At 42.7% G+C, this 20,005-nt stretch overlaps 1 protein-coding gene across 9 annotated transcripts in view; it reads right to left on the bottom strand.

The window, feature by feature from the left end:
* VPS8 (VPS8 subunit of CORVET complex) overlaps positions 1 to 20,005 on the bottom strand; it is a 255,683-nt gene that overhangs the window by 23,820 nt on the left and 211,858 nt on the right. For all 9 annotated transcript variants that reach the window (XM_014592535.2, XM_014592539.2, XM_014592532.2 and 6 more), the window contains 2 exons: positions 19,249 to 19,414; positions 8,691 to 8,744 (listed from right to left, as the gene is read on the bottom strand). In XM_014592535.2, coding sequence (XP_014448021.1) covers positions 8,691 to 8,744; positions 19,249 to 19,414 — 220 coding nt within the window. The remainder of the gene's footprint in view (positions 1 to 8,690; positions 8,745 to 19,248; positions 19,415 to 20,005) is intronic.

Genomic DNA, 20,005 nt, shown 5'->3' with positions numbered 1-20,005 from the left:
TCTCTGTCTCTCTCATGAGCATAGGTTTCCTATAGAAAAAAACAAACAAACAAAAACACACAAACAGAAAAATCATACCCGTTAGCTGTCACCTGCCTCTGTATGGTGACTAATGAATGATACCACCGAGGTCTGGACAGTGAGCTTTGTTGTACAAGTATTTCAGAGACGGCTTGGATAAAGGTAAGAGAGGCCTATGCATAGATTAAAGAAGAAAACCATAGGTTTCCTATAGAAAAAAACAAACAAACAAAAACACACAAACAGAAAAATCATACCCGTTAGCTGTCACCTGCCTCTGTATGGTGACTAATGAATGATACCACCGAGGTCTGGACAGTGAGCTTTGTTGTACAAGTATTTCAGAGACGGCTTGGATAAAGGTAAGAGAGGCCTATGCATAGATTAAAGAAGAAAACCTGATTCTCAACATGGAACAATATAAACAAAGCCCTGAACTTGGCTCCCCAAACCAGTAATATGAGCATATCAATGGGGTATTGGAATAGAACTAGGAGTTTGATATCAGCATGTTTCTGCAAGACGACTAGTAAAATCGTTCACGCGTTTTTGGTTATATTATAGAAACAACATTTAGAGTAAGAAGGGTGATGCTCTTATTTTGTTCTAAAATGACCTCACCTGGAGTACAATGCTAAGTGTCCCAGAGATGTGGTGTGAGGGGATGGAGAAGACAGAAGGATGAACGGTGGACATTCTGCCTGGACAGGAGAAGACCAGGAGCTGGGACTCACAGTTTCAACTGCATGAATGCCTAGAAAGGCTGCTCGATGAAATCAAAATTAGACACCTTTTCGGCATTTTCTAGGCCCAATGGATAGAAAGGCATCACCCACCATAAAAAACTACCCTCCTCAGAGCTTCCCAAGATGAAACATCCTGCCTGAGGAGGTGTTTTCAAGCAGAGGCAGGGCACTGCTAATTAAAAATGGAGAGGCTGACTTCAAGCATGACAGCCTGGGGAGCATCACTAACCTGCTCCCAAGTGAAACTGGCAAAAACTCTCTCTCTATAAAAGACCCCAACTGTTTAAAGACTTAGAAAATGGTCCTAAGGGCAAACAGCAAATAAGAAACGGCTATCTAAAAAAGGCAAGTGTCAGTGCTGTCTGAGGCAGGACGGCTCCCTTCGCACCCTTCCCCCGCAGCAAGACAGACAGCCGTCCCACCCCCCAGTGAGATGGACAGCCCTGGGCGACTGCTGCCAATGAGCAGCAGGCTCCCTCCCTCCCAAGACCCCAGCTGGATGCTCTCTTCCTGGTGGGAGCCAGAATGCAGCCTTTCTCAGCTCTGGGGGGCTGAGGCAAACCTGGCCGAGAGAAGCAGATGTGTGGCGTCCCTTCTTCGGAAGACTGCACCAGGGAGGGAGGCGCTGCCCTGGATGCTGTGTGCTGATCCTCGAGCCACTGACTGCCCTCTCCCTGGCTCGTGAGGTGGTGGTGCCACGTCAGGACAGGCAAGCCAGGAGGCCCTCGGGCTGCTGCCCACCTCTCCACCCCTGACCCTTCCCAAGTGTTCAGTTCCTACATGGGGGAGCTCCTTTTTAAAAAATGAGTAGAGGTTCGCCAGTCACATTTAGAGATAAGACCTAGTAAGACAAACTCTAAGGGAAGAAGCATCCACCACAGGGCTGTCACTTGGTTATTTCGGGGACTTGCATCTCTGCAGGGAAGAGTTAAGGGTTAGGTAAAGAGGAAAGAGTTAAGAGTTAAGTGTTAGATAAAAAGGAAAATCCATCATTATTTAAGCTACCCTCAAATGACAGCTAGAAAATGCTGCATCCGTCTCAGCGCTTGCTTCATTTCCTGTGTCCTGGACTCCTCCAAACTAGCAGCCAGCATTCTAAGGGTTGGCCAACTGAGACACTGCAGCCACTTTTTCTTGTTGTTATGGAAACAGATGGAAACAGTGGCTTTGTGAGGCATTTTCCCTTAAAAACAAAAAACAAAACAACCTTGCAACTCAATAAAAATCATGAGCAAGTATAGTTTGTCTATATTCCAGACATGAGCAGCAAGACAGGGAAAAGGGCTTTGAAAATCTTACTTCACCAGAACACTGAAACAAACAAAAAAACCTCAGCTCCACATTCTTACACTACACTTGCACATTTGAGAAACCAAAACCCAGCTTCTGGAAGGCCTGGCTGTTAAATCCCTTAGCACAGTCAGCATTAACTTAGACATGTGCTGACAAAGAACAGTTCAGTGACCTTTGCCTCTCCAGAGCCTGGCACTTAACGGACACTGTGGGGTATTTACTAAATGGAATCCCGAAACCATCGGGAAGCGTTTCCACGCTCTCATTCCCGTGCAGTGACCTTAGCTGGAAGAAGTTATTCTGAGAAGCACAGAACTGTGATACCACCAGCCAAGAACAGTCTTTGACCAAAGCATCTGGCCCCTCGGGCTTCTGCACACCTCCAGAAGTGATCTCAGAGAGTGGCTGGGCGAGGTTACTGTGCGTCTGTGAGCAAGACAGCAAACAAAACCCTGTATCTGGCTGTTATGCCTGTGGGAGACCCAGCTGTGCCTCACAAAGTCTTGATTGGTAATTCTTTAGTAGTCAAGAAAAAAATGCATCACAGCTGAGTGGTTTGTGATGCTGCCTTCAACGACCTCTCTACACTCCTTTAATCCACCTCGGATCCTGTCAACACCTCCAACTGGGCTGTAGTCTAGGGAGTTAACTGTAATAAGCATTTATGTCCATTTTTATCTGAGGGCAGTGCTTCCTGATTATTAAATTTCTGGCAATCCAAGGGGCCAACAGGTGGCGTAGTGGTTATGGTACTGGATTCCCACATGGTCAACTACGATTAGAGTCCTAGACCTGGAGACTCAAAACTCATGCCAAGCACGTGTGCCTGTGTGCCCAGACTCCCAAGAGAATGGATTGTGACATGGCAATCTCCCCTGGGCGTTGACTTCTTGCTTTCTATCTCTCTGGCCAATGTGTGTTCTCTAGCAAAAATCTCTCTTTTTTTGGGGAGGATGGAGGGAGAGGTTTTTGCTATAAGACGCATGTGCTTGCCAGAAAGACAGAGAGATAGAAAGTGAGAAATCACTTTCTGTCATGGCCATACCGCAATCCCTTCTCCATTCTCCTCTCGGGATCTTGGGCACACATGCACACATGCCTGGTGTGAGTTTAAGCCACTGGGTCTGGGACTCAAACCGTGGTGGACTACACGGGAGTCCAGCAACATAGCCATTACGCCAACTGTTGGTCGCCCGAAAATCTCTTAAAAAAAAAAAAATTCTGGCCATCCATGATCAAACATTCAAAAAGTTTCCCCAGGGAAGCATGTTTATCTTCCAACTCTGTTACTGAAGTTGTCAGTTAAGAACCTGTAGAAATTTCACATATATAAAACAAAAATTACATATAGATTTTATATACTAGGTATTTATATACAATAAGTGTTTCCCATCTAGAGCTTTGGTAAAGAATATATAAAATGCAAAATGCTTATGAAAAGGCATGCTGTGGAATGTGTCACCAAACTGGAACAGTGACATCCTGAAAGGTGACCTGTCCCAAGAAGTTGGCAGGGCCCTACAGAGGAGGGCTCTTGTGTCCTCAGCACTGGACTTCGGCTCTTGGAAGGGCCAGTACTGACGGCGGGTCACCCAGCACTTTCTCCAGTTACCAGCCCACAGAGACTCTGGTGGATCAAGAGTGCTACTGCTTCCTTTGTGTTTTCTACACCTGTCACTCTGACAGTCACTCAGTTCAACAGACACTGCTGCTGCTTCCAGCTGTCGGCATGACTCTGAGAAGAGACTGCTGTGCAGAGGTGAGGATCGAGCCTCGCAGGTCGCTGAGCACACACACACAGATGCAGACCGACGGGAGCCACGATCGGTGCGGAGTGTCAGGCGAATCTTCCTGTAAATCTCCCTCACAGCCTTGCTCACTCAGCACCGGCTGTAAGGACCTGGCTGTGATGGGAGCACAGGCCCAAGACAGCAGTGATGTCTGTCCTTCCTCTAGCTATGCAGGCCACAAACTTCTTTCTCCTTTTCCTCTGCGTAAACCACCACGACGTCCTGTGGAATCTCTCAGCACGTCTCTGCTCCGTTCAGCAATGACTGAGTGACTGCTCTGTCCTACACTTAAGGAGGTAACAGTAGTCAGGACTGAAGCGAGTCCTGCCCTCATGATGGACAGAGTCTATCGGGAGACACACATTTAAGTGGAGAGCCATTTCCACACCTCAGGGATAGCATATTGGCAGGAAGTAGTTCAGGGTGCTCTAAGTTCAAGGAAGGAAGGATACTTAACTCAGACTCAGGGCAGATACCAGGAAGGGTTTTCTGGGGGTGCGGGGGAACTAAGATCATAGCTAAGATCTGAATTATCCCTTCACTCCATTAGTGTGGCCTAGGACCTTTCTTCTTTCCTAAACAACTGTCTTATTCTTCTAGCTGTCTTTTCTGCCTTTACCTTTGGTAGAAGCCCATCTCCTTAAGATTAAAAAACAGACTTCACGGGGACCAGCAGGTGGTGTGGTGGTTAAGGTGCTGGACACTCCCACATGGTCAACCACAGTTCGAGTCCTGGACCTGGTAGCTTGCTTTCTCACTTTCCCTCTCTCTTTTGTAAAATTAAAATGAATGAATGAATGAATAAATAAAATAATTCTTTAAAAAAAAAACAGACTTCACAGACTAAGGCTCTGTGTATCTGAACCCCCATCTCTCTTTCACCAAACTTCCTCTTTCTGTTTTTAAAGAACTATTTATTTACTTTTATTATTATTTTTAATTTGACCCAAGAGAGGGGAAGTAGGAAAGCAAACCACCAGGTCTTGGACTTGAACCACTGTTGGCCATGTGGGAATCTAGTGCCTTAAGCCATGCCCCCTGCTGGCCCCACACTTTTCTATTTAAGACATACAGACCACCCCGCCACTTCCTACATGTGTTTTACTCATCCATGTCTGCCTGGGACACCGTTTCCTTGGTTTTGCAAGAGTAAATTAAGTTTTAACCCCTCTAGGGGACCAGCAGTTGGTGTAATGGCTATGTTGCTGGACTCCCATGTCGTCAACCGCAGTTCGAGTCCCGGACCCGGTGGCTTAAACTCACGCCGGGTTCATGTGTGTGCGTGCCCAAGATCCCGAGAGGAGAATGGAGGAGAAGGGATTGTGGCATGGCCCTCCCCCATTGGGGTGATTTCTCACTTTCTGTCTCTCTGTTCCTCTCTGTCTTTCTGGCGAGTGCACATGCCCTATAAAAACAAAAACAAAAACCTCTCCAAAAAAAAAAAAAAAAGCTTTAACCCCTCTGAAAAGACTTTCCTCCCCTCTCATAAGGGACAGCCATCTTTTCTGCCTTTACCTTTGGTAGAAGCCCATCTCCTTAAGATTAAAAAACAGACTTCACGGGGACCAGCAGGTGGTGTGGTGGTTAAGGTGCTGGACACTCCCACATGGTCAACCACAGTTCGAGTCCTGGACCTGGTAGCTTGCTTTCTCACTTTCCCTCTCTCTTTTGTAAAATTAAAATGAATGAATGAATGAATAAATAAAATAATTCTTTAAAAAAAAACAGACTTCACAGACTAAGGCTCTGTGTATCTGAACCCCCATCTCTCTTTCACCAAACTTCCTCTTTCTGTTTTTAAAGAACTATTTATTTACTTTTATTATTATTTTTAATTTGACCCAAGAGAGGGGAAGTAGGAAAGCAAACCACCAGGTCTTGGACTTGAACCACTGTTGGCCATGTGGGAATCTAGTGCCTTAAGCCATGCCCCCTGCTGGCCCCACACTTTTCTATTTAAGACATACAGACCCCCCCGCCACTTCCTACATGTGTTTTACTCATCCATGTCTGCCTGGGACACCGTTTCCTTGGTTTTGCAAGAGTAAATTAAGTTTTAACCCCTCTAGGGGACCAGCAGTTGGTGTAATGGCTATGTTGCTGGACTCCCATGTCGTCAACCGCAGTTCGAGTCCCGGACCCGGTGGCTTAAACTCACGCCGGGTTCATGTGTGTGCGTGCCCAAGATCCCGAGAGGAGAATGGAGGAGAAGGGATTGTGGCATGGCCCTCCCCCATTGGGGTGATTTCTCACTTTCTGTCTCTCTGTTCCTCTCTGTCTTTCTGGCGAGTGCACATGCCCTATAAAAACAAAAACAAAAACCTCTCCAAAAAAAAAAAAAAAAAGCTTTAACCCCTCTGAAAAGACTTTCCTCACCTCTCATAAGGGACAGCCAACTTTTATATTTAAAGTAACTATAGGCACCAGAAACAATGTGATAAGTGTGTGCTGTTTAGTTTGTACTTGGACTCACGGGTGGTCAGTGGTCCTAAGTAGGAATCTACATTTCAAGCAGCAGCAGCTACCATGAACCCCAAAGGCAGCTAATGAAATTCTTTTGGCTGTTCATGCATAGACCAGCACCTAAGATTGTGCTTATTAACTCAAGAAAGAGAACTTTTTTTTAATTGGTGAAATTAGTGGTTTGTTAATCAGCATGGCTAATATTAGAAATGGACAACAATTGATAAAAGGTGTTCAAGACACACAGATTGGATAAGATATTTTAGAGATAGTCCAAGCTCTTGCATGGGAAGAAGTCTACACCTGATCACTTAGGAATGCCACCTGGGGCCACCCGTGTCCTGTTACTGGCTTAGAGAGCTCTTGTTCGCCTGATGCTGATTACGAGAGCCGGGCGGTTCTTTTTCTGTAACGTTCTAGCTCTGACAGTGTCAGACACCTAAGCAACCAAGAGCTGGGGTATTACACGTTTGGAAACAGACTGCACAGATCTATTTCTAAGTAAGTATTTTTCAGTAAGTGTGCCTATAAGCATGGCAGAATTTGCTTTCACTGTAACCTCACAGCAAGGCTGTAAGGGAGCGGCTAGCCCTTCCTCCGAGTTCTCCATCGGGCTCCTCTTCATGAAGAACATCAAAGGTGCCCTAAGTCAACTTCGTCGTTTCGCCTCAGGCAGGCCCTCCCTGGTGCTCCCACAGTGCCCTGTGTACCTCCCACGGCGTGAGTCCGGCTGCACGGTGAGCCCAGTTTACCTAGCCCCTTTCCCACCATAGCTGTGGGGACAAGGACTGCATTTTTCATCTCTGCAGCTCACTGTTCTGCTCAGTACCCGGTCTGAAGAAATACTCGCTGAATGAACAGTGTATAAGCATGACGATGTAGAGGAGGACATCTGATTAGTCGGGAGACCTGCCTTTTAATACAAATGCCAACAACAACGTGTGTCACACAGGGCTAGGCACCTAAATGGTATCTCGTTTACTCTTTGGGACAGTTCTGAGCATCACCATTTTGCATGGGCAGAAACAGAGCCTAGTCATTCAAGGTCATTCAGGTAAGCTGGTATTAGAGGAAATCTCTGAACCTAAGTGTCACTGCTATCCGAAGCACATGTTTCCAATCACTACTTTGGAAGTGTGTCCTACGGGTAGCACTGGAAACTCGGACCAAAATACTTCCCTCTGGGTTTCAATTTGCTCCGTGATTTCTGAGTGGGACTGCCAAGATGCAGGCTCCTTCCATCCTCATGTTCGCGTGTGACAGTTCTGACAGCAACCGTCACTGCCTCAGTCTCGCCTGCCCTTGCTGCCTTGACAAGACCAGGAGAGATTTCCACGTATGGCATGTGACAGAGCTATTCAGGCTACACATTTTTTTTCTTTTAAAGGACTCAGGGGATTCTGAAGGCAGAGAAGAGGGACCCATGTTTGGCACATGGCTTTGAAGCTAAAACCTGCTGTTAGTCAACAGAGCCAGCAAGTTGTTATTTTTGTTCTACAATCCTTTGCTGACACAGATGCTGGCGGAAACTGTAAAAAAGGCCAAGGAAAGAAAACAAGCTATCAGAGAAAGAAAAATGGTAACGAAGTGCAATAAAAGTGTCGATCTGTTTACCACGTTTCAACTGCTCTGCTGCCACTGGGTGAAGTGAGGGATCACTGCTCGGGGAGACTCACACCCTGTCTGTGCCACAGAGTTTACAGGACAGGAGTGACAGAGGGAGATACTATTTTCCCTGTAGTCATTGAGGACTTTCATATACGGTACTCGCTGAAATAATATCTCAGGCTGGTATTTTTTTTTTTTTTTGCTTGTTTTTAAGCACAGCCACCTAGACAAAAAGCACATTATTAAGAAAAACGACTTATTTTTTCCCCCTTAGAATATTTTTCATCTGTTAACCAAGATGCCATAGCTGGTACAGAGGATGCCAATTCTAAAACAATGACAGTCCTGAGTTGCCAGGAGACCAAGGCTGGGCCCCAAACTTGAATTAGCTTATCTGGCCAAGCCAAGGCATCCTGGTGAAATTTCTTTTATTTTTTAAAAAGAATTATCTTATTTATTTATTTATTTTTGGTTGACCAGAGAGAGACAGAGACAGAGAGAGAGAGAGAAAAAAAGAGAAAGGAAGTCTCCAGACCCAGGACTTGAACCGTGTTCGGTCGTGTGGGAGTCTAGCACTCTTAACCTCCATATCACCTGCTAGCCTACCCCCACCCCGACCCCCGCCAGTGAAATTTCTTAAAGCATTTAATCAGAAAGAACCTTTGAGAGTATTAAGATGATTGAAAATCATTATTGCTTTGAGAAAATTGTTCAACAAAAGAGAATAAACACACAGAAGGAGAAACTGTTCCTTGTCTTTACAACTTACCTTCTTAGCAGCAGGGTCCCCCTTGGACTGATGATAGGATGGAGACGTTTTTACCTGGGGAAAAAAGGTAAGCATTTTAATTCTCTCAGTTATAGTCTAGTTTTACTTGACTCACATTCAAAATAATTCAACTAGAATTAGTATAACTGAAACAAAACAGACATTTTCAAGAGGCACAGTTAATATATGTTTTAAATTTCCTCGCAAAGGCAAAAATATGATTAGGATAAGAAAAATGGATCAGATGGTCTAAACTGCTTTTAAACTAGTGGTGAAGAACTAGACAAAAAGAGATCTTTGGTGATAATATTAATTAACTGAAGCAATAAGTAATAGCATTTCTTGAGGAGGGCAACTCAAAGTCTCCTTTGTGATGTAATGTCCACTGTTAATAAAAACATGCACAGACAAGTTAGATAATAATGATGAAGGATTTAAAAAAAGCATCGCCAAATCACAATAAAAAGACACTTAGTCCAAGAAAGAAAAGACTGATGGTTGGTTCATAAGTATCTTCAAATATTTGAAATGCTGAAAGATACAGATTGTCAGAGTTGATAAACGAGCAAGACCCGACGACATACTGCCTACAAGAAACACACTGCAAATATAAAGGTGTGAGAAGGTTAAAAGGAAAAGGACAGGAAATACATAGCGGGTCGTCGGAAGAGTAACGATGCACTTCTGCAGAGGAAAATGTGTCGACCTTTCTGACAACCCACCAGCACGGCAGTTCACAACGAGTATTATCAGGGATAAAGGAGGTCATTTAATAAGAGGACCCACTAGTCCTAAATGTCTGTGTGTCTAACAGCTTAAAAACACATCAAGCAAAAAATGATAGAACTGTAAGGACAAAGAGATTTTACAGCCAGAGCGCTCCATACCTCTTCCTCAATCAACAAGAGAACAAGTAAACAAGTAATCAGACAGGATATGGAAGACTTACACAACACCATCCACTAACTTGGTCAGGTGCTTATTTACAGGACACTACATACAGAAAAGCAGAATACATGTTCTTTTCAAGCACACACGGACTAGATCTTCAGAAAAATTTCCCGTATTTTAGGAACTAGGTAATATACTTTCAATAATCCATGGATCACAGGAAAAATAAAAATGATATTAAAGTCCAGAAACACACAATCAACCAAGACTGAATTATGAAGAAACAGAAAATCTGAATAGGTTTTAATTAGTAACTCATTAATTACTGAAGTGATCAGTAAGGACAGTGAATTAGTAATTAAAAATCTCCCAATAATGAAAAGCTCAGGACCAGACAGTTTCACTGGTTAATTCTACCAGAAATTTAAGTAAGAATTAATAGCAACCCTTTTCAAAGTCTTCCAAAAAACTGAAGAAGAGGAAACACTTCCTAACTCATTCTGTGAGGTCAGAGTCAACCTGACAACAAAGTCAAAAAAAGATACTACAAGAAAACTACAGGAAACAACTTTTAGAGCAGCAGCCCGCCCCGCCATCAGAGCCGTGTGCGCCATGAACCGCGCTTCCCCAAACTTCTTCACTCGCGCCGGCGCCGGCTCTCCCCCGAACTATGAGATGCTCAAGGAAGAGCACGAGGTGTCTGTGCTGGGGGCGCCGCCGCCCGCGGCTCCAGTGACGTCCACCGTGATCAACATCCGCAGCGAGACCTCGGTGCCCGACCACGTGGTCTGGTCCCTGTTCAACACGGTCTTCATGAACTACTGCTGCCTGGGCTTCATCGCCTTCGCCTACTCCGTGAAGTCTAGGGACAGGAAGATGGTGGGGGACGTGATCGGGGCCCAGAGCTACGCCTCGACCGCCAAGTGCCTCAACATCTTCGCCCTGGTCCTCGGCATCGTTCTGACCATCATGTTCATCATCCTTTGCATCGCGGCTCCAGTAGTAATTGCAGATATGATTCAGCTGATGAAAGAGTCTTTCCAGCACTCATAGTCGATGGCCGTGGCCTGCAGCCGTGTCCGCCCCCTCTGCTGGCCTGTCCCCGGGGCCTCCAGGCCTGCCCCTTGCTTTATACAGCCGCTTCGACTCGCTCTGACTGCAGTGGGATTCAATAAAGTGCACGTGTTTGCAGTGGAAAAAAAAAAAAAAAAAAAACTACAGACTATTAACCCTTATAAATCCTCAGTAAAATACTAGCAAACCAAATTGAACAACATATTCTATACACTATGACCAAGTGGGATTTATTGCTGGAGTGCAAGGATGGTTCTCCACATGAAAATCAACTAATGTGAGACATATAACAGAACGAAGGAAAAAAACTATATGATCATCTCAACTGATACAGAAAAATCACTTGACAAAATTCAACATCACTTCACAACAAAGATTTCCAAGAAATTAGGATTAGAAAGAAATTACCTCAACACAGTAATAGCCCTATATGAAGAACCCAGAGCTAACGTCACATTTAATGATGAAAGACAAAGTTTTTTCTCAGACGAGAAAGACTGCTTTTACTACTTCTATTCAACATAGTGTTAAGAACTGTGGTCAGAGCAATTAGGCAAGAAAAGATAAAAGGCATTCAAATTAGAAAGGGAAAAGCATATGTATCTCTGCAGATGTAATATAAAGAACAATTAAAATTTCACCAAGAATCCCCACAAATAAACAACAAAAAATTGTTGGAGCTAATAAATTCAGAAACACATTAGGATACAAATATTAACACAAAAAAATAAGTTATGTTTCTGAACATCAACAATGAACACCTAGAAAGGGAAACTGACAGGGCCAGCAGATGATGTGGTAGGCAAGGCACTGGACTCCCACATGGCCAACTGTGGTTTGAGTACTGGACTCGGCAGCTTGAAATTTACACCTGGTGTGTGTGTGTGTGTGTGTGTGTGTGTGTGTGCCCAAAATCCCAGGAGAAGAATGGAAAAGGGATGTTGTGTGGCCATATCTCACTCTTCCTCTCACTCTTTTTGTCTCTCTCTAGTGCATGTGCTCTTCAGCAAATTAAAAAAAAATTAAATTGAACGCTCTTAAAAACAATGAAAATACAAAGTCCGCATGGTTTTAGCAGTGAATTCTAGCAAATATTAAGTACACAGAGACTAATATATGAAATCAGAATACCAAAATCCAAAATACTAATTTACAAAGAAAATATAATTACTATTGTAGGTAGTTCAATCATACCTTCTGTCTAGAATGATGAAGAGGAGTAAGTACTGAGTAGGAGATTGCACTTGAGATCTCAAGCCCCTTCCAACTCTAAAAGTCTAATTATAACTCTACAGTATAGATGGTAAAGATATTTCCTATCACTGTTGTATTGCTGTGCAAGTCAGAACTGTGTTGCAGACTCTGCTTTTCTCCTTTTACTTTAAGAGTAATTTCAGAAAACAGACCTCAGCTCAAGGATCAATACTGGCTGTCCAGACTGCCTTTTCAGATTGAGCATGTCTGCAAAACTTAGACTTGACAGTCCTTGGTATAACATACCATGACATTAATACTCTGGAACTCGCTCCAGAAGTATGATGTAGCTTGCTAAATGTGATCCAATTTTAACTCCTGGTATGCTCTTTTTGAAAAGGGAGAAAATAGATTTTCAAAGCAAAGTAGATATTTAATCTTAAAAAAAAAAAATGACCTCATGGCAGAGTCTACAGACTTTTTCAAATGAGCCAAGAACTAGATGGGGTGGTGGACAATTTATCTGAGAAGGCTGTTCCCAGGAGATTAAGTCAAGAGTGTTTGAAGTGGAAACAGAAATGTTTCAGCATCCCTCATGAAAGATTTCATTTTTTTCATTGAACAGGAGTCCTTCTGGAAACGCCCCAGGCAATGCAGCTGAAAAGAGACACTTTAAATCCAGGTGTGCAGCCACTAGACCTGGGGTTGTGGGTACTATACTCAACTACCGCCCTAACAATCCCGAACCTTTGTGCTTTGTTAATAAAGTGACTCCTCAGCTGAAGTTTACAAGCTAGAGATAGCTTCCTTACCACCTTGCTTTTTAAAAAAAGCCTTAATTTTTCTGATTATAAAAGAATACATGTTCACTGATGGAAATCTAGAAATACGTAAGAAAGCAAATAAAAATCACTAGCCAGTCACATAGCAATAACTACTAGTAGCATCGGGAATCACACTGCTTTGTGATCTTTCCATGTACTATGTGTGTTTATTTCACCATATCAATATTCTTCTACAATGTGACTTGTCATGGCTATGAAGCTGTTCATTCATTCTATCAATATACCATAAATGTCTAACCAATTGTGGACTACTGGGACGTTTATGTTATTTTCAATTAAATTATTTAAAATGTTGTGGTGCAGAGCAGCAGCTAGTGAGAACAACTGAGGCTAGAGATTGCCTTAGGAACTCCACTGTCTCCAGGCTGTTCCAAGTGCCCAGATCTTCCTGCTTCTATCTTCCCCTCCTCCATTATCCCTGGACTCTGTGCAGAACAGTGAGAAGAACTGGGCCAGAGGTTTCCTTGAGAACTCAACTGACTGCCGGTTGTTGCAGGTGCCCAGATCCTCCTTCCGCCTTCCCACTCCGCCATTATCCCCAAACCGTGCTCGAAACGGCAGAAAGTGAGAACAACTGAGATAGGGGATTGCTTTAGACCTCTAGCTGCCTTTTGCCCACTCAGTAATATTTTTAGACTTCACTGTTTTCTGAAGTGTGTGGAGCATGACCCCTACTTTCTTTCCCAGTTCAAACCATGTAGCCTAACCCAAGCTATGCCTGTTCTCAAGAAAGGGGGGGCCAATAGAATACCCAGTTCCAGCAACAACGGTGCGGGTTTCAGGGTGTGTGTCAGGAAGACAGAGCTGCAGAGAGACCGTGGCTTACCTCCAACTGCACACTCATAATAAACTCCAAGAAATTGGGAAAAAACATATAATCCATCAGATGACCAGAAATCAGCACAGAGGCACAAGAAATATGAGAAACCAAGAAAATATCTCTCCCAGAAGAGAAAAGAAAAATTACTCATCCTCCACAGACAACACAATAGAAGTCATGAAAACGTTAGATAAACAATTCAGAAACTTCATAGACAAAACTAAACGAGATGCAAGAGAAAAGAGACAATGAACTCTAGGAGATGCAAAAGAAAAGACACAACAAACTCCAGGAGATGAGGAAATCCTTCCACAATATGAAAGAAGAAAGAGACACCATAAAAAAGTATCAAATGAAACTGTTAGAGATGAAGGCTATAATATAGGAAATCAAAACTTCCCTCAAAAGTATTAAAAGCAAAAAAAAAAAAAAGTATTAAAAGCAGATTAGATCATGCAGAAGATCAAATCTCAAATGGAGGGACCAGCAGTTAGCATAATGGCTATGCTGCTGGACTCCAATATAGTCGACTGTGGTTTGAGTCCTGGACCCAGTGGCTTAAACTCACGCTGGGCGTGTGTGTGTGTGTGCCTAAATCCCGACAGGAGAATGGTATAGAAAGAATTGTGGCGTGGACATTCCCCCCTGGAGGGTGATTTCTTGCTTTCTGTCTCCATGTCACTCTCTGTCTTTCTGGCGAGCACAAGCGCCCTATAGCAAACAAAAACAAAAACAAAAACAAAAACAAACAAACAAAAACTCAAATGGAGAAGACAAAAGCTCTGACCTAGAAAAAACAAATCACCAAAAAGACTGAGAAGATAGCAACAAAAAAATATGAGGATAATATACAAGAAATACTAGATACCATTAAACACCCAAACATTTGAAGAACTGGTATCCCAGAAGGTGAAGAAACTAATAAGGGCATTGATAATCTAGTTCATGAAATCCTAGAAGAAAACTTTCTAAGCCTAGAGAAGCTTTCAAATATCCAGACCCAAGAAATACAAAGGACCCCAAAGAGAACCAACCCAAGAAGATCTTCTCCACTGCACATCATAGCTAGCTTGGCCAAAACCACAAATAAGGACAAGATACTAAAATTAGCAAGAGAGAAATGTCAAGTTACTTACAAAGGTTATCTCATTAGGTTAACATCAGACCTCTCACTGGAAACAATGCAAGCAAGGAAAATAATGAGAAGATACATTTGAAATGTTAAAAGAAAACCAATTTCAGCCAAGATTACTATACCTGGCAAGATTAACCTTCAAATGGGAAGAAAAGATAAAAACATTATCATATAAAGAAAACTCGAAAGAATTTACCAATACCAGACCAGCTCTTCAAGAAGTTCTGAAGGGAGTGCTATACCAGGAAAACTAAAAAGAGACAGACAAATAAGAGAACAAAAAACAACCAAGAAAACGTCCAACTTAATGGTAGGGACAAGTACAGAAATATTGATAATAATGTTGAATGTTAATGTATTAGATTCTCCAATCAAAAGACGAAGATTGGCTGAATGGATAAAAACAAAACAAAACATAACTCTGTATCTGTTGCCTACATGAAACACATCTCATGGAAAAGACATACACAGACTAAAAGCGAAGGGTAGGAAAAAGGTACTCTATGCAAATAGAAGTCAAAAAGGGCTGGAGTCGCAATTTCAGACAAAACGGGCTTTACGACAAAAACTGTAAGAACAGCCAAAGAAGGACATTATGTATTAGTTAAAGGGCTAATTCATCAAGAAGATATAATGTTTATAAATACCTATGCACCCAACTCGGGAACACCCAAATATGTGAAGGAAAGACTGCTAGATCTAAAAGCAGACATAGACTGTAACATACTAATTGTTGAGGATCTCAGCATCCCACTATCTCCTTGAGACAGATCATCTAGACAAAAAAATAAGCAAAGAGATACAGGATCTAAATGATACCATAAATCAAATGGACTTCACAGACATCTACAGCACCTTCCAACCCAAAGCAACAAAATAGGCATTTTTCTCACCCCCACATGGAACCTTTTTGAAAACTGGCCACATGACAGGGCACAAAACAAGCCTTTACAGATTCTAAGGCATAGGAACTATTTCCAGTATCTTCTCCAACCATGGTGGAATTAAACTTGATATTAATTTCAGAAAAAAACTTGAGAATACACAAACATGTAGAAATTAAACCTACTCCTGAATGACTTCACAACTACTGAAGAAATTAAGACTGAAATCAAAAGACTCTCTGAAACCAATGCTAATGAGTACATGAGTCTCCATAACCTAAGGGACACAGCAAAAGCAGTCCTAAGAGGGAAGTTCATAGCAATTAGTGCACATAAAAAAAAGATGGAAAGGTGGGAAATGGACAACTAAATATCATGCCTCAGAGAATTGGAGAAATAACAAAAAATACTGGGAGAAAAGAAATAATAAAGATGCAAACACAAATAAATGAAACAGAATAAACTAACCATACAAAAAATAAATGAAACCAAAAGCTGGTTCTTTGAAAAGACAAACAAATGTGACACACCATTAGCTAGATGAATTAAGAGGAAAGACCAGGAACCAGATAAATAAAATCTGCAATGAAATAGGCAATATTACAACAGATGTAATAGAAACATAAAACATCGTTAGCTTCATAGATGCCATTTTATTATCTTCTGATCTCCATTTTTAAAAAATGATGAAGCAGGGGCCAACAGGTGGTGTGGTAGTTAAGGCGCTAGACTCCCATGTGGCAGACTGCTGTTTGAGCTCCAGACCTGGCAGCTTGAAAACCATACCAAGTGTGTCTGTGTGTGTGTGTGCGTGTGTGTGTGCGTGCGTGCGCGCGCTGAGAATCCCAAGAGAAGACTGGAGGAGAAGGGACTGCAGAGTGGCCATCCTCCCTAGAGTGATTTCTCACTTTCCTTCTCTCCCTGTCTCTTTCTGGCAAGTGCACACGCCCTGTAGGGGATGGCTTGTCTTGATCTCCTTTTTAGATACTGTCTTTATCTTGTTTCTGCAGTTTGTCTATGCCACCTCTTGGTGTGATTCTTCTTATGTTTATCCTGCTAGAGGTCGGCCAAACTTTTTTGATGAGTTGATCTTTTTCACTGATTTGAGGAAAAGTTTCAGACATTACTGGGTCAAACCTCCTTAGCTCCCATTCTGTCTCCTGATGTCCTGGGATGCCAATGATGTATTGGGTCTTCAGACAAGACGTGACACATTTTTGCATAGAAAAACAAAAAAATGTGTCGTGACTTCTTCGATGACTCACTATATGAGTTCATGGAAAATGTATTATTAAAAAATTATGCATGGATTTCAAACTTTTTGCATCAAAATAAACTCACACTTCAATGCCATTTTTCCATGCACTAGCTGAAGTTACTCACATATGCTAGACTTCTTGACATTCTTTCACAGTTCACCAAGAGCTCTCTACACTTTTTTCCGATCTTTTTTGTCTCTGTGCTTCAGAAACAATTCATTTCTATTGAACTGTCTTCAAATTTACTGGCAACATTTTCTTCTCAGTATTAAAAATGCTGTTGACATCTAGTGAAATTTTCATTTTAGATGTTATTTTTTTTAGCTCTAATGTAACAAGGCTAAGTGAAGAGCTAAAATAACTCAGAGACCAGGCCCTGAAGGCCTTGAAACAAGAAAGCACGCATGCTCAAAGCGACAAGAACAATGAGAACATTCTGCCCCCAATGAGCGGGTCCAGCTGACCCAGCCACAGCTGAAAACAACCTGCTGTCAACAAGTCTCTCCTGCAGTTCCGGCTAAGGAAACAATGAGCTGCTGTGCCGGGCAGGCAGCACAGAGCCCTCTCCTTCACAAACCTTCTGGCTAGACCAGGGCTTCAGGGATGGTCTTTGGATATTAGCCTCCTCCTTCACAGGTCGCCAGCTTCCTGAAAACAGCAGCCTTTCCTTTCCACCCACTCTTGTCTTTCACGCACAGTGAGAAGCCAAACTTGGGGATGGTCCCTGATTCTGGTAACACTCTCGCTTGGTTTTATTTCATAGTTTTCATTTCTCTGCTGCGGTTTTTCCCCATTTGTCCAGTCATACAGCTTATCTTTTCCTCTGAATCCTTTAACACATTTATAGTTTTATTTTAAAATCTTTAACTGCCAACTCCACCAGGTGAGCCATTTGTAGGTCTGCTTCTACTGATACCTCTTCTCTTGATTATAGGCTACCTTCTCATTACTGATCTTACGACCGTTTGGGCTTCGGCTTTGTTAGGGGTTATTTCGCTTTGCCCTACTCCTAAACCATGGCCCGTAGTGCAGTTTTAACACAACATTAGAGCTATTTATCGATCTCTCTAACATAGAGCGATTTACATTCGAAACTCTGCACTGGGAAGCTGCTACAATCTCTGCTCAGTTTTCCAGTCCCGCTGATGCTGCTTTCTGCTGGGTTTCTGGCAACACTGGACACGCGCAATTTAGAAACTTATAAAGAAAATCTGGGACCTTCTTTCTGAGATTTCCCCTTCAATTTAAAGTTTCTTTGGCAGGGTAGAACTTTGACTTCTGTTACTTCAGCCCTGTAAAAATCCTACTTTCTGAGGGTGGCATGGTGCTTAAGGTGATGGACTCCCATATGGCCAACTGTAGTTCCAGTCCCAGACCTGGCAGCTTGCTTTTTCATTTCCTCTTTCTCTCTCTCTCTGGCCAAATAAAAAATGGTAAGAATAATAAATTGCATGAAATAAATAACTTTAAAAAATGTCTACTTTCTATTTAAGCTATTTTTCCTTAGCACTCCATCCGAGGTAAACCGAGGAGTACCCTAAAAAAATGCTGGGTTCATAGAGCTCCCCTAGCTTGCTTCTCTTTTTTGAAGATCTATATTCCCTACAGTTTCTGCCTGCTTCCAGTTGCTGTCTAAACAGTGTTCATTCGTGTTTTGTCATTGTTTTATTTTTAGAGAGGTTTTTGTTATAGGGCGCATGCGCTTGCTAGAAAGACAGAGACAGAGAGACAGAAAGCGAGAAATCACCCCCCGGGGGGGATGGCCACGCCACAATCCCTTCTCCTCCATTCTCCTCTCAGGATCTTGGGCACGCACACACACGTGCCTGGTGTGAATTTTAAGCCACCGGGTCTGGGATGCGAACTGCGGTCGACCACGTGGGAGTCCAGCGACATAGCCATTACGCTAACTGCTGGTCCCAAGAGCTTATCATTGTTATTGGCAGAAAGGTTCATATAATACAAGCTACTCTGCCATTACGCTATTACTCTTCTTCAAATAGTATTTTTTCTTCTTCCAAAACTCTAATTATACATATATTTGGCTACATGAAGTTGTTCCACATGCTCCATTCATTTCTTTTCACCTTTTTTCTGTATAGAGTGAAGCTCATGAATGATTTTTTTCTCTGCAATGGCCATTCTGCTGTTAATCTCAACTAGTGTATTCTGTATCTCAGAAACTGCAGTTTTAATTGCTTTCTTTTTAAAATATTTACTTATTTTGGGACCAGTAGATGGTATAATGGTTATGTAGCTGGACTTCTCTGTTTCTCATTTTCTGCCTGTCTCTACCTGTCTCTCTGTCTCTGCCTGTCTCTCTCTGTCTCTGCCTGTCTCTCTCTGTCTCTGTCTGTCATGCGCTCGAGGCCCATCACGTCAATCTGCTGAGGACCTGGGCCTAAGACATTGACCGGAAACGATTACCTCTACCCTGCTATGAAAGTATGTCTTACCTGCGATGGGGTTATCCTTCCCTTCTTAATTTCAGATGAATTTTCAGTGAGTTTTCCTACTTTATTACTTGAGCTGCATTTGTAGCATGTCCATCTGGTCTGGCCCTCGATTTCGATGGTGCATTCTTTGCTTTGTAGACAGAACGAGTGATACAAATGGCCACAGCTGCAAAGCGAAGGCAAGCGATTTGCACTTTTCATCAAAAACTGGTAAACATAATCTATGACAGCGTATTTACAGGCAATAAAGATTTCTAAGAAGCTGGAACACACCAATGACTGCATAGTGCAAGTAACAAGAAAGGAGATGGACTTGCTGCTCTCCGCTCTTTGTAAAAATCCAGACTCACACAATTGTGTTGTTCCTGGTGAGTAGGAACAGAATCACAATCCTCTGACTACAAACCAACCACCTAGAGGCTGGGTTAAACTTCTGTTCATTCACAACTACAAAGTTCTGACAGTATTTTTAGATAGTTTGAAAAGAAGAGGGACCAGCAGTCGGCATAATGGCTATGTCGTTGGACTCCCATGTAGTCGACTGCAGTTCGAGTCCCAGACCCGGTCGCTTAAACTCACGCCGGGTGCATGTGCGAGTGTGCCCAAGATCCCAAGAGGAGAATGGGGAAGGGACTGCGACATGGCTATTCCCCCTGGGAGGAGGGGTGATTTCTTGCTTTCTGTTTCTGTGTTTCTGTCTTTCTGGCGAGCACGCACTCACTATAGCAAACTCCTCTCTAAAAAAAAAAAAGAGTTT

Source organism: Tupaia chinensis, unplaced genomic scaffold (genome assembly GCF_000334495.1).
Source record: "Tupaia chinensis unplaced genomic scaffold, TupChi_1.0 Scaffold000708_1, whole genome shotgun sequence".
NCBI lineage: Eukaryota > Metazoa > Chordata > Mammalia > Scandentia > Tupaiidae > Tupaia > Tupaia belangeri.
This window is presented reverse-complemented; position numbering and strand designations above follow the sequence as displayed.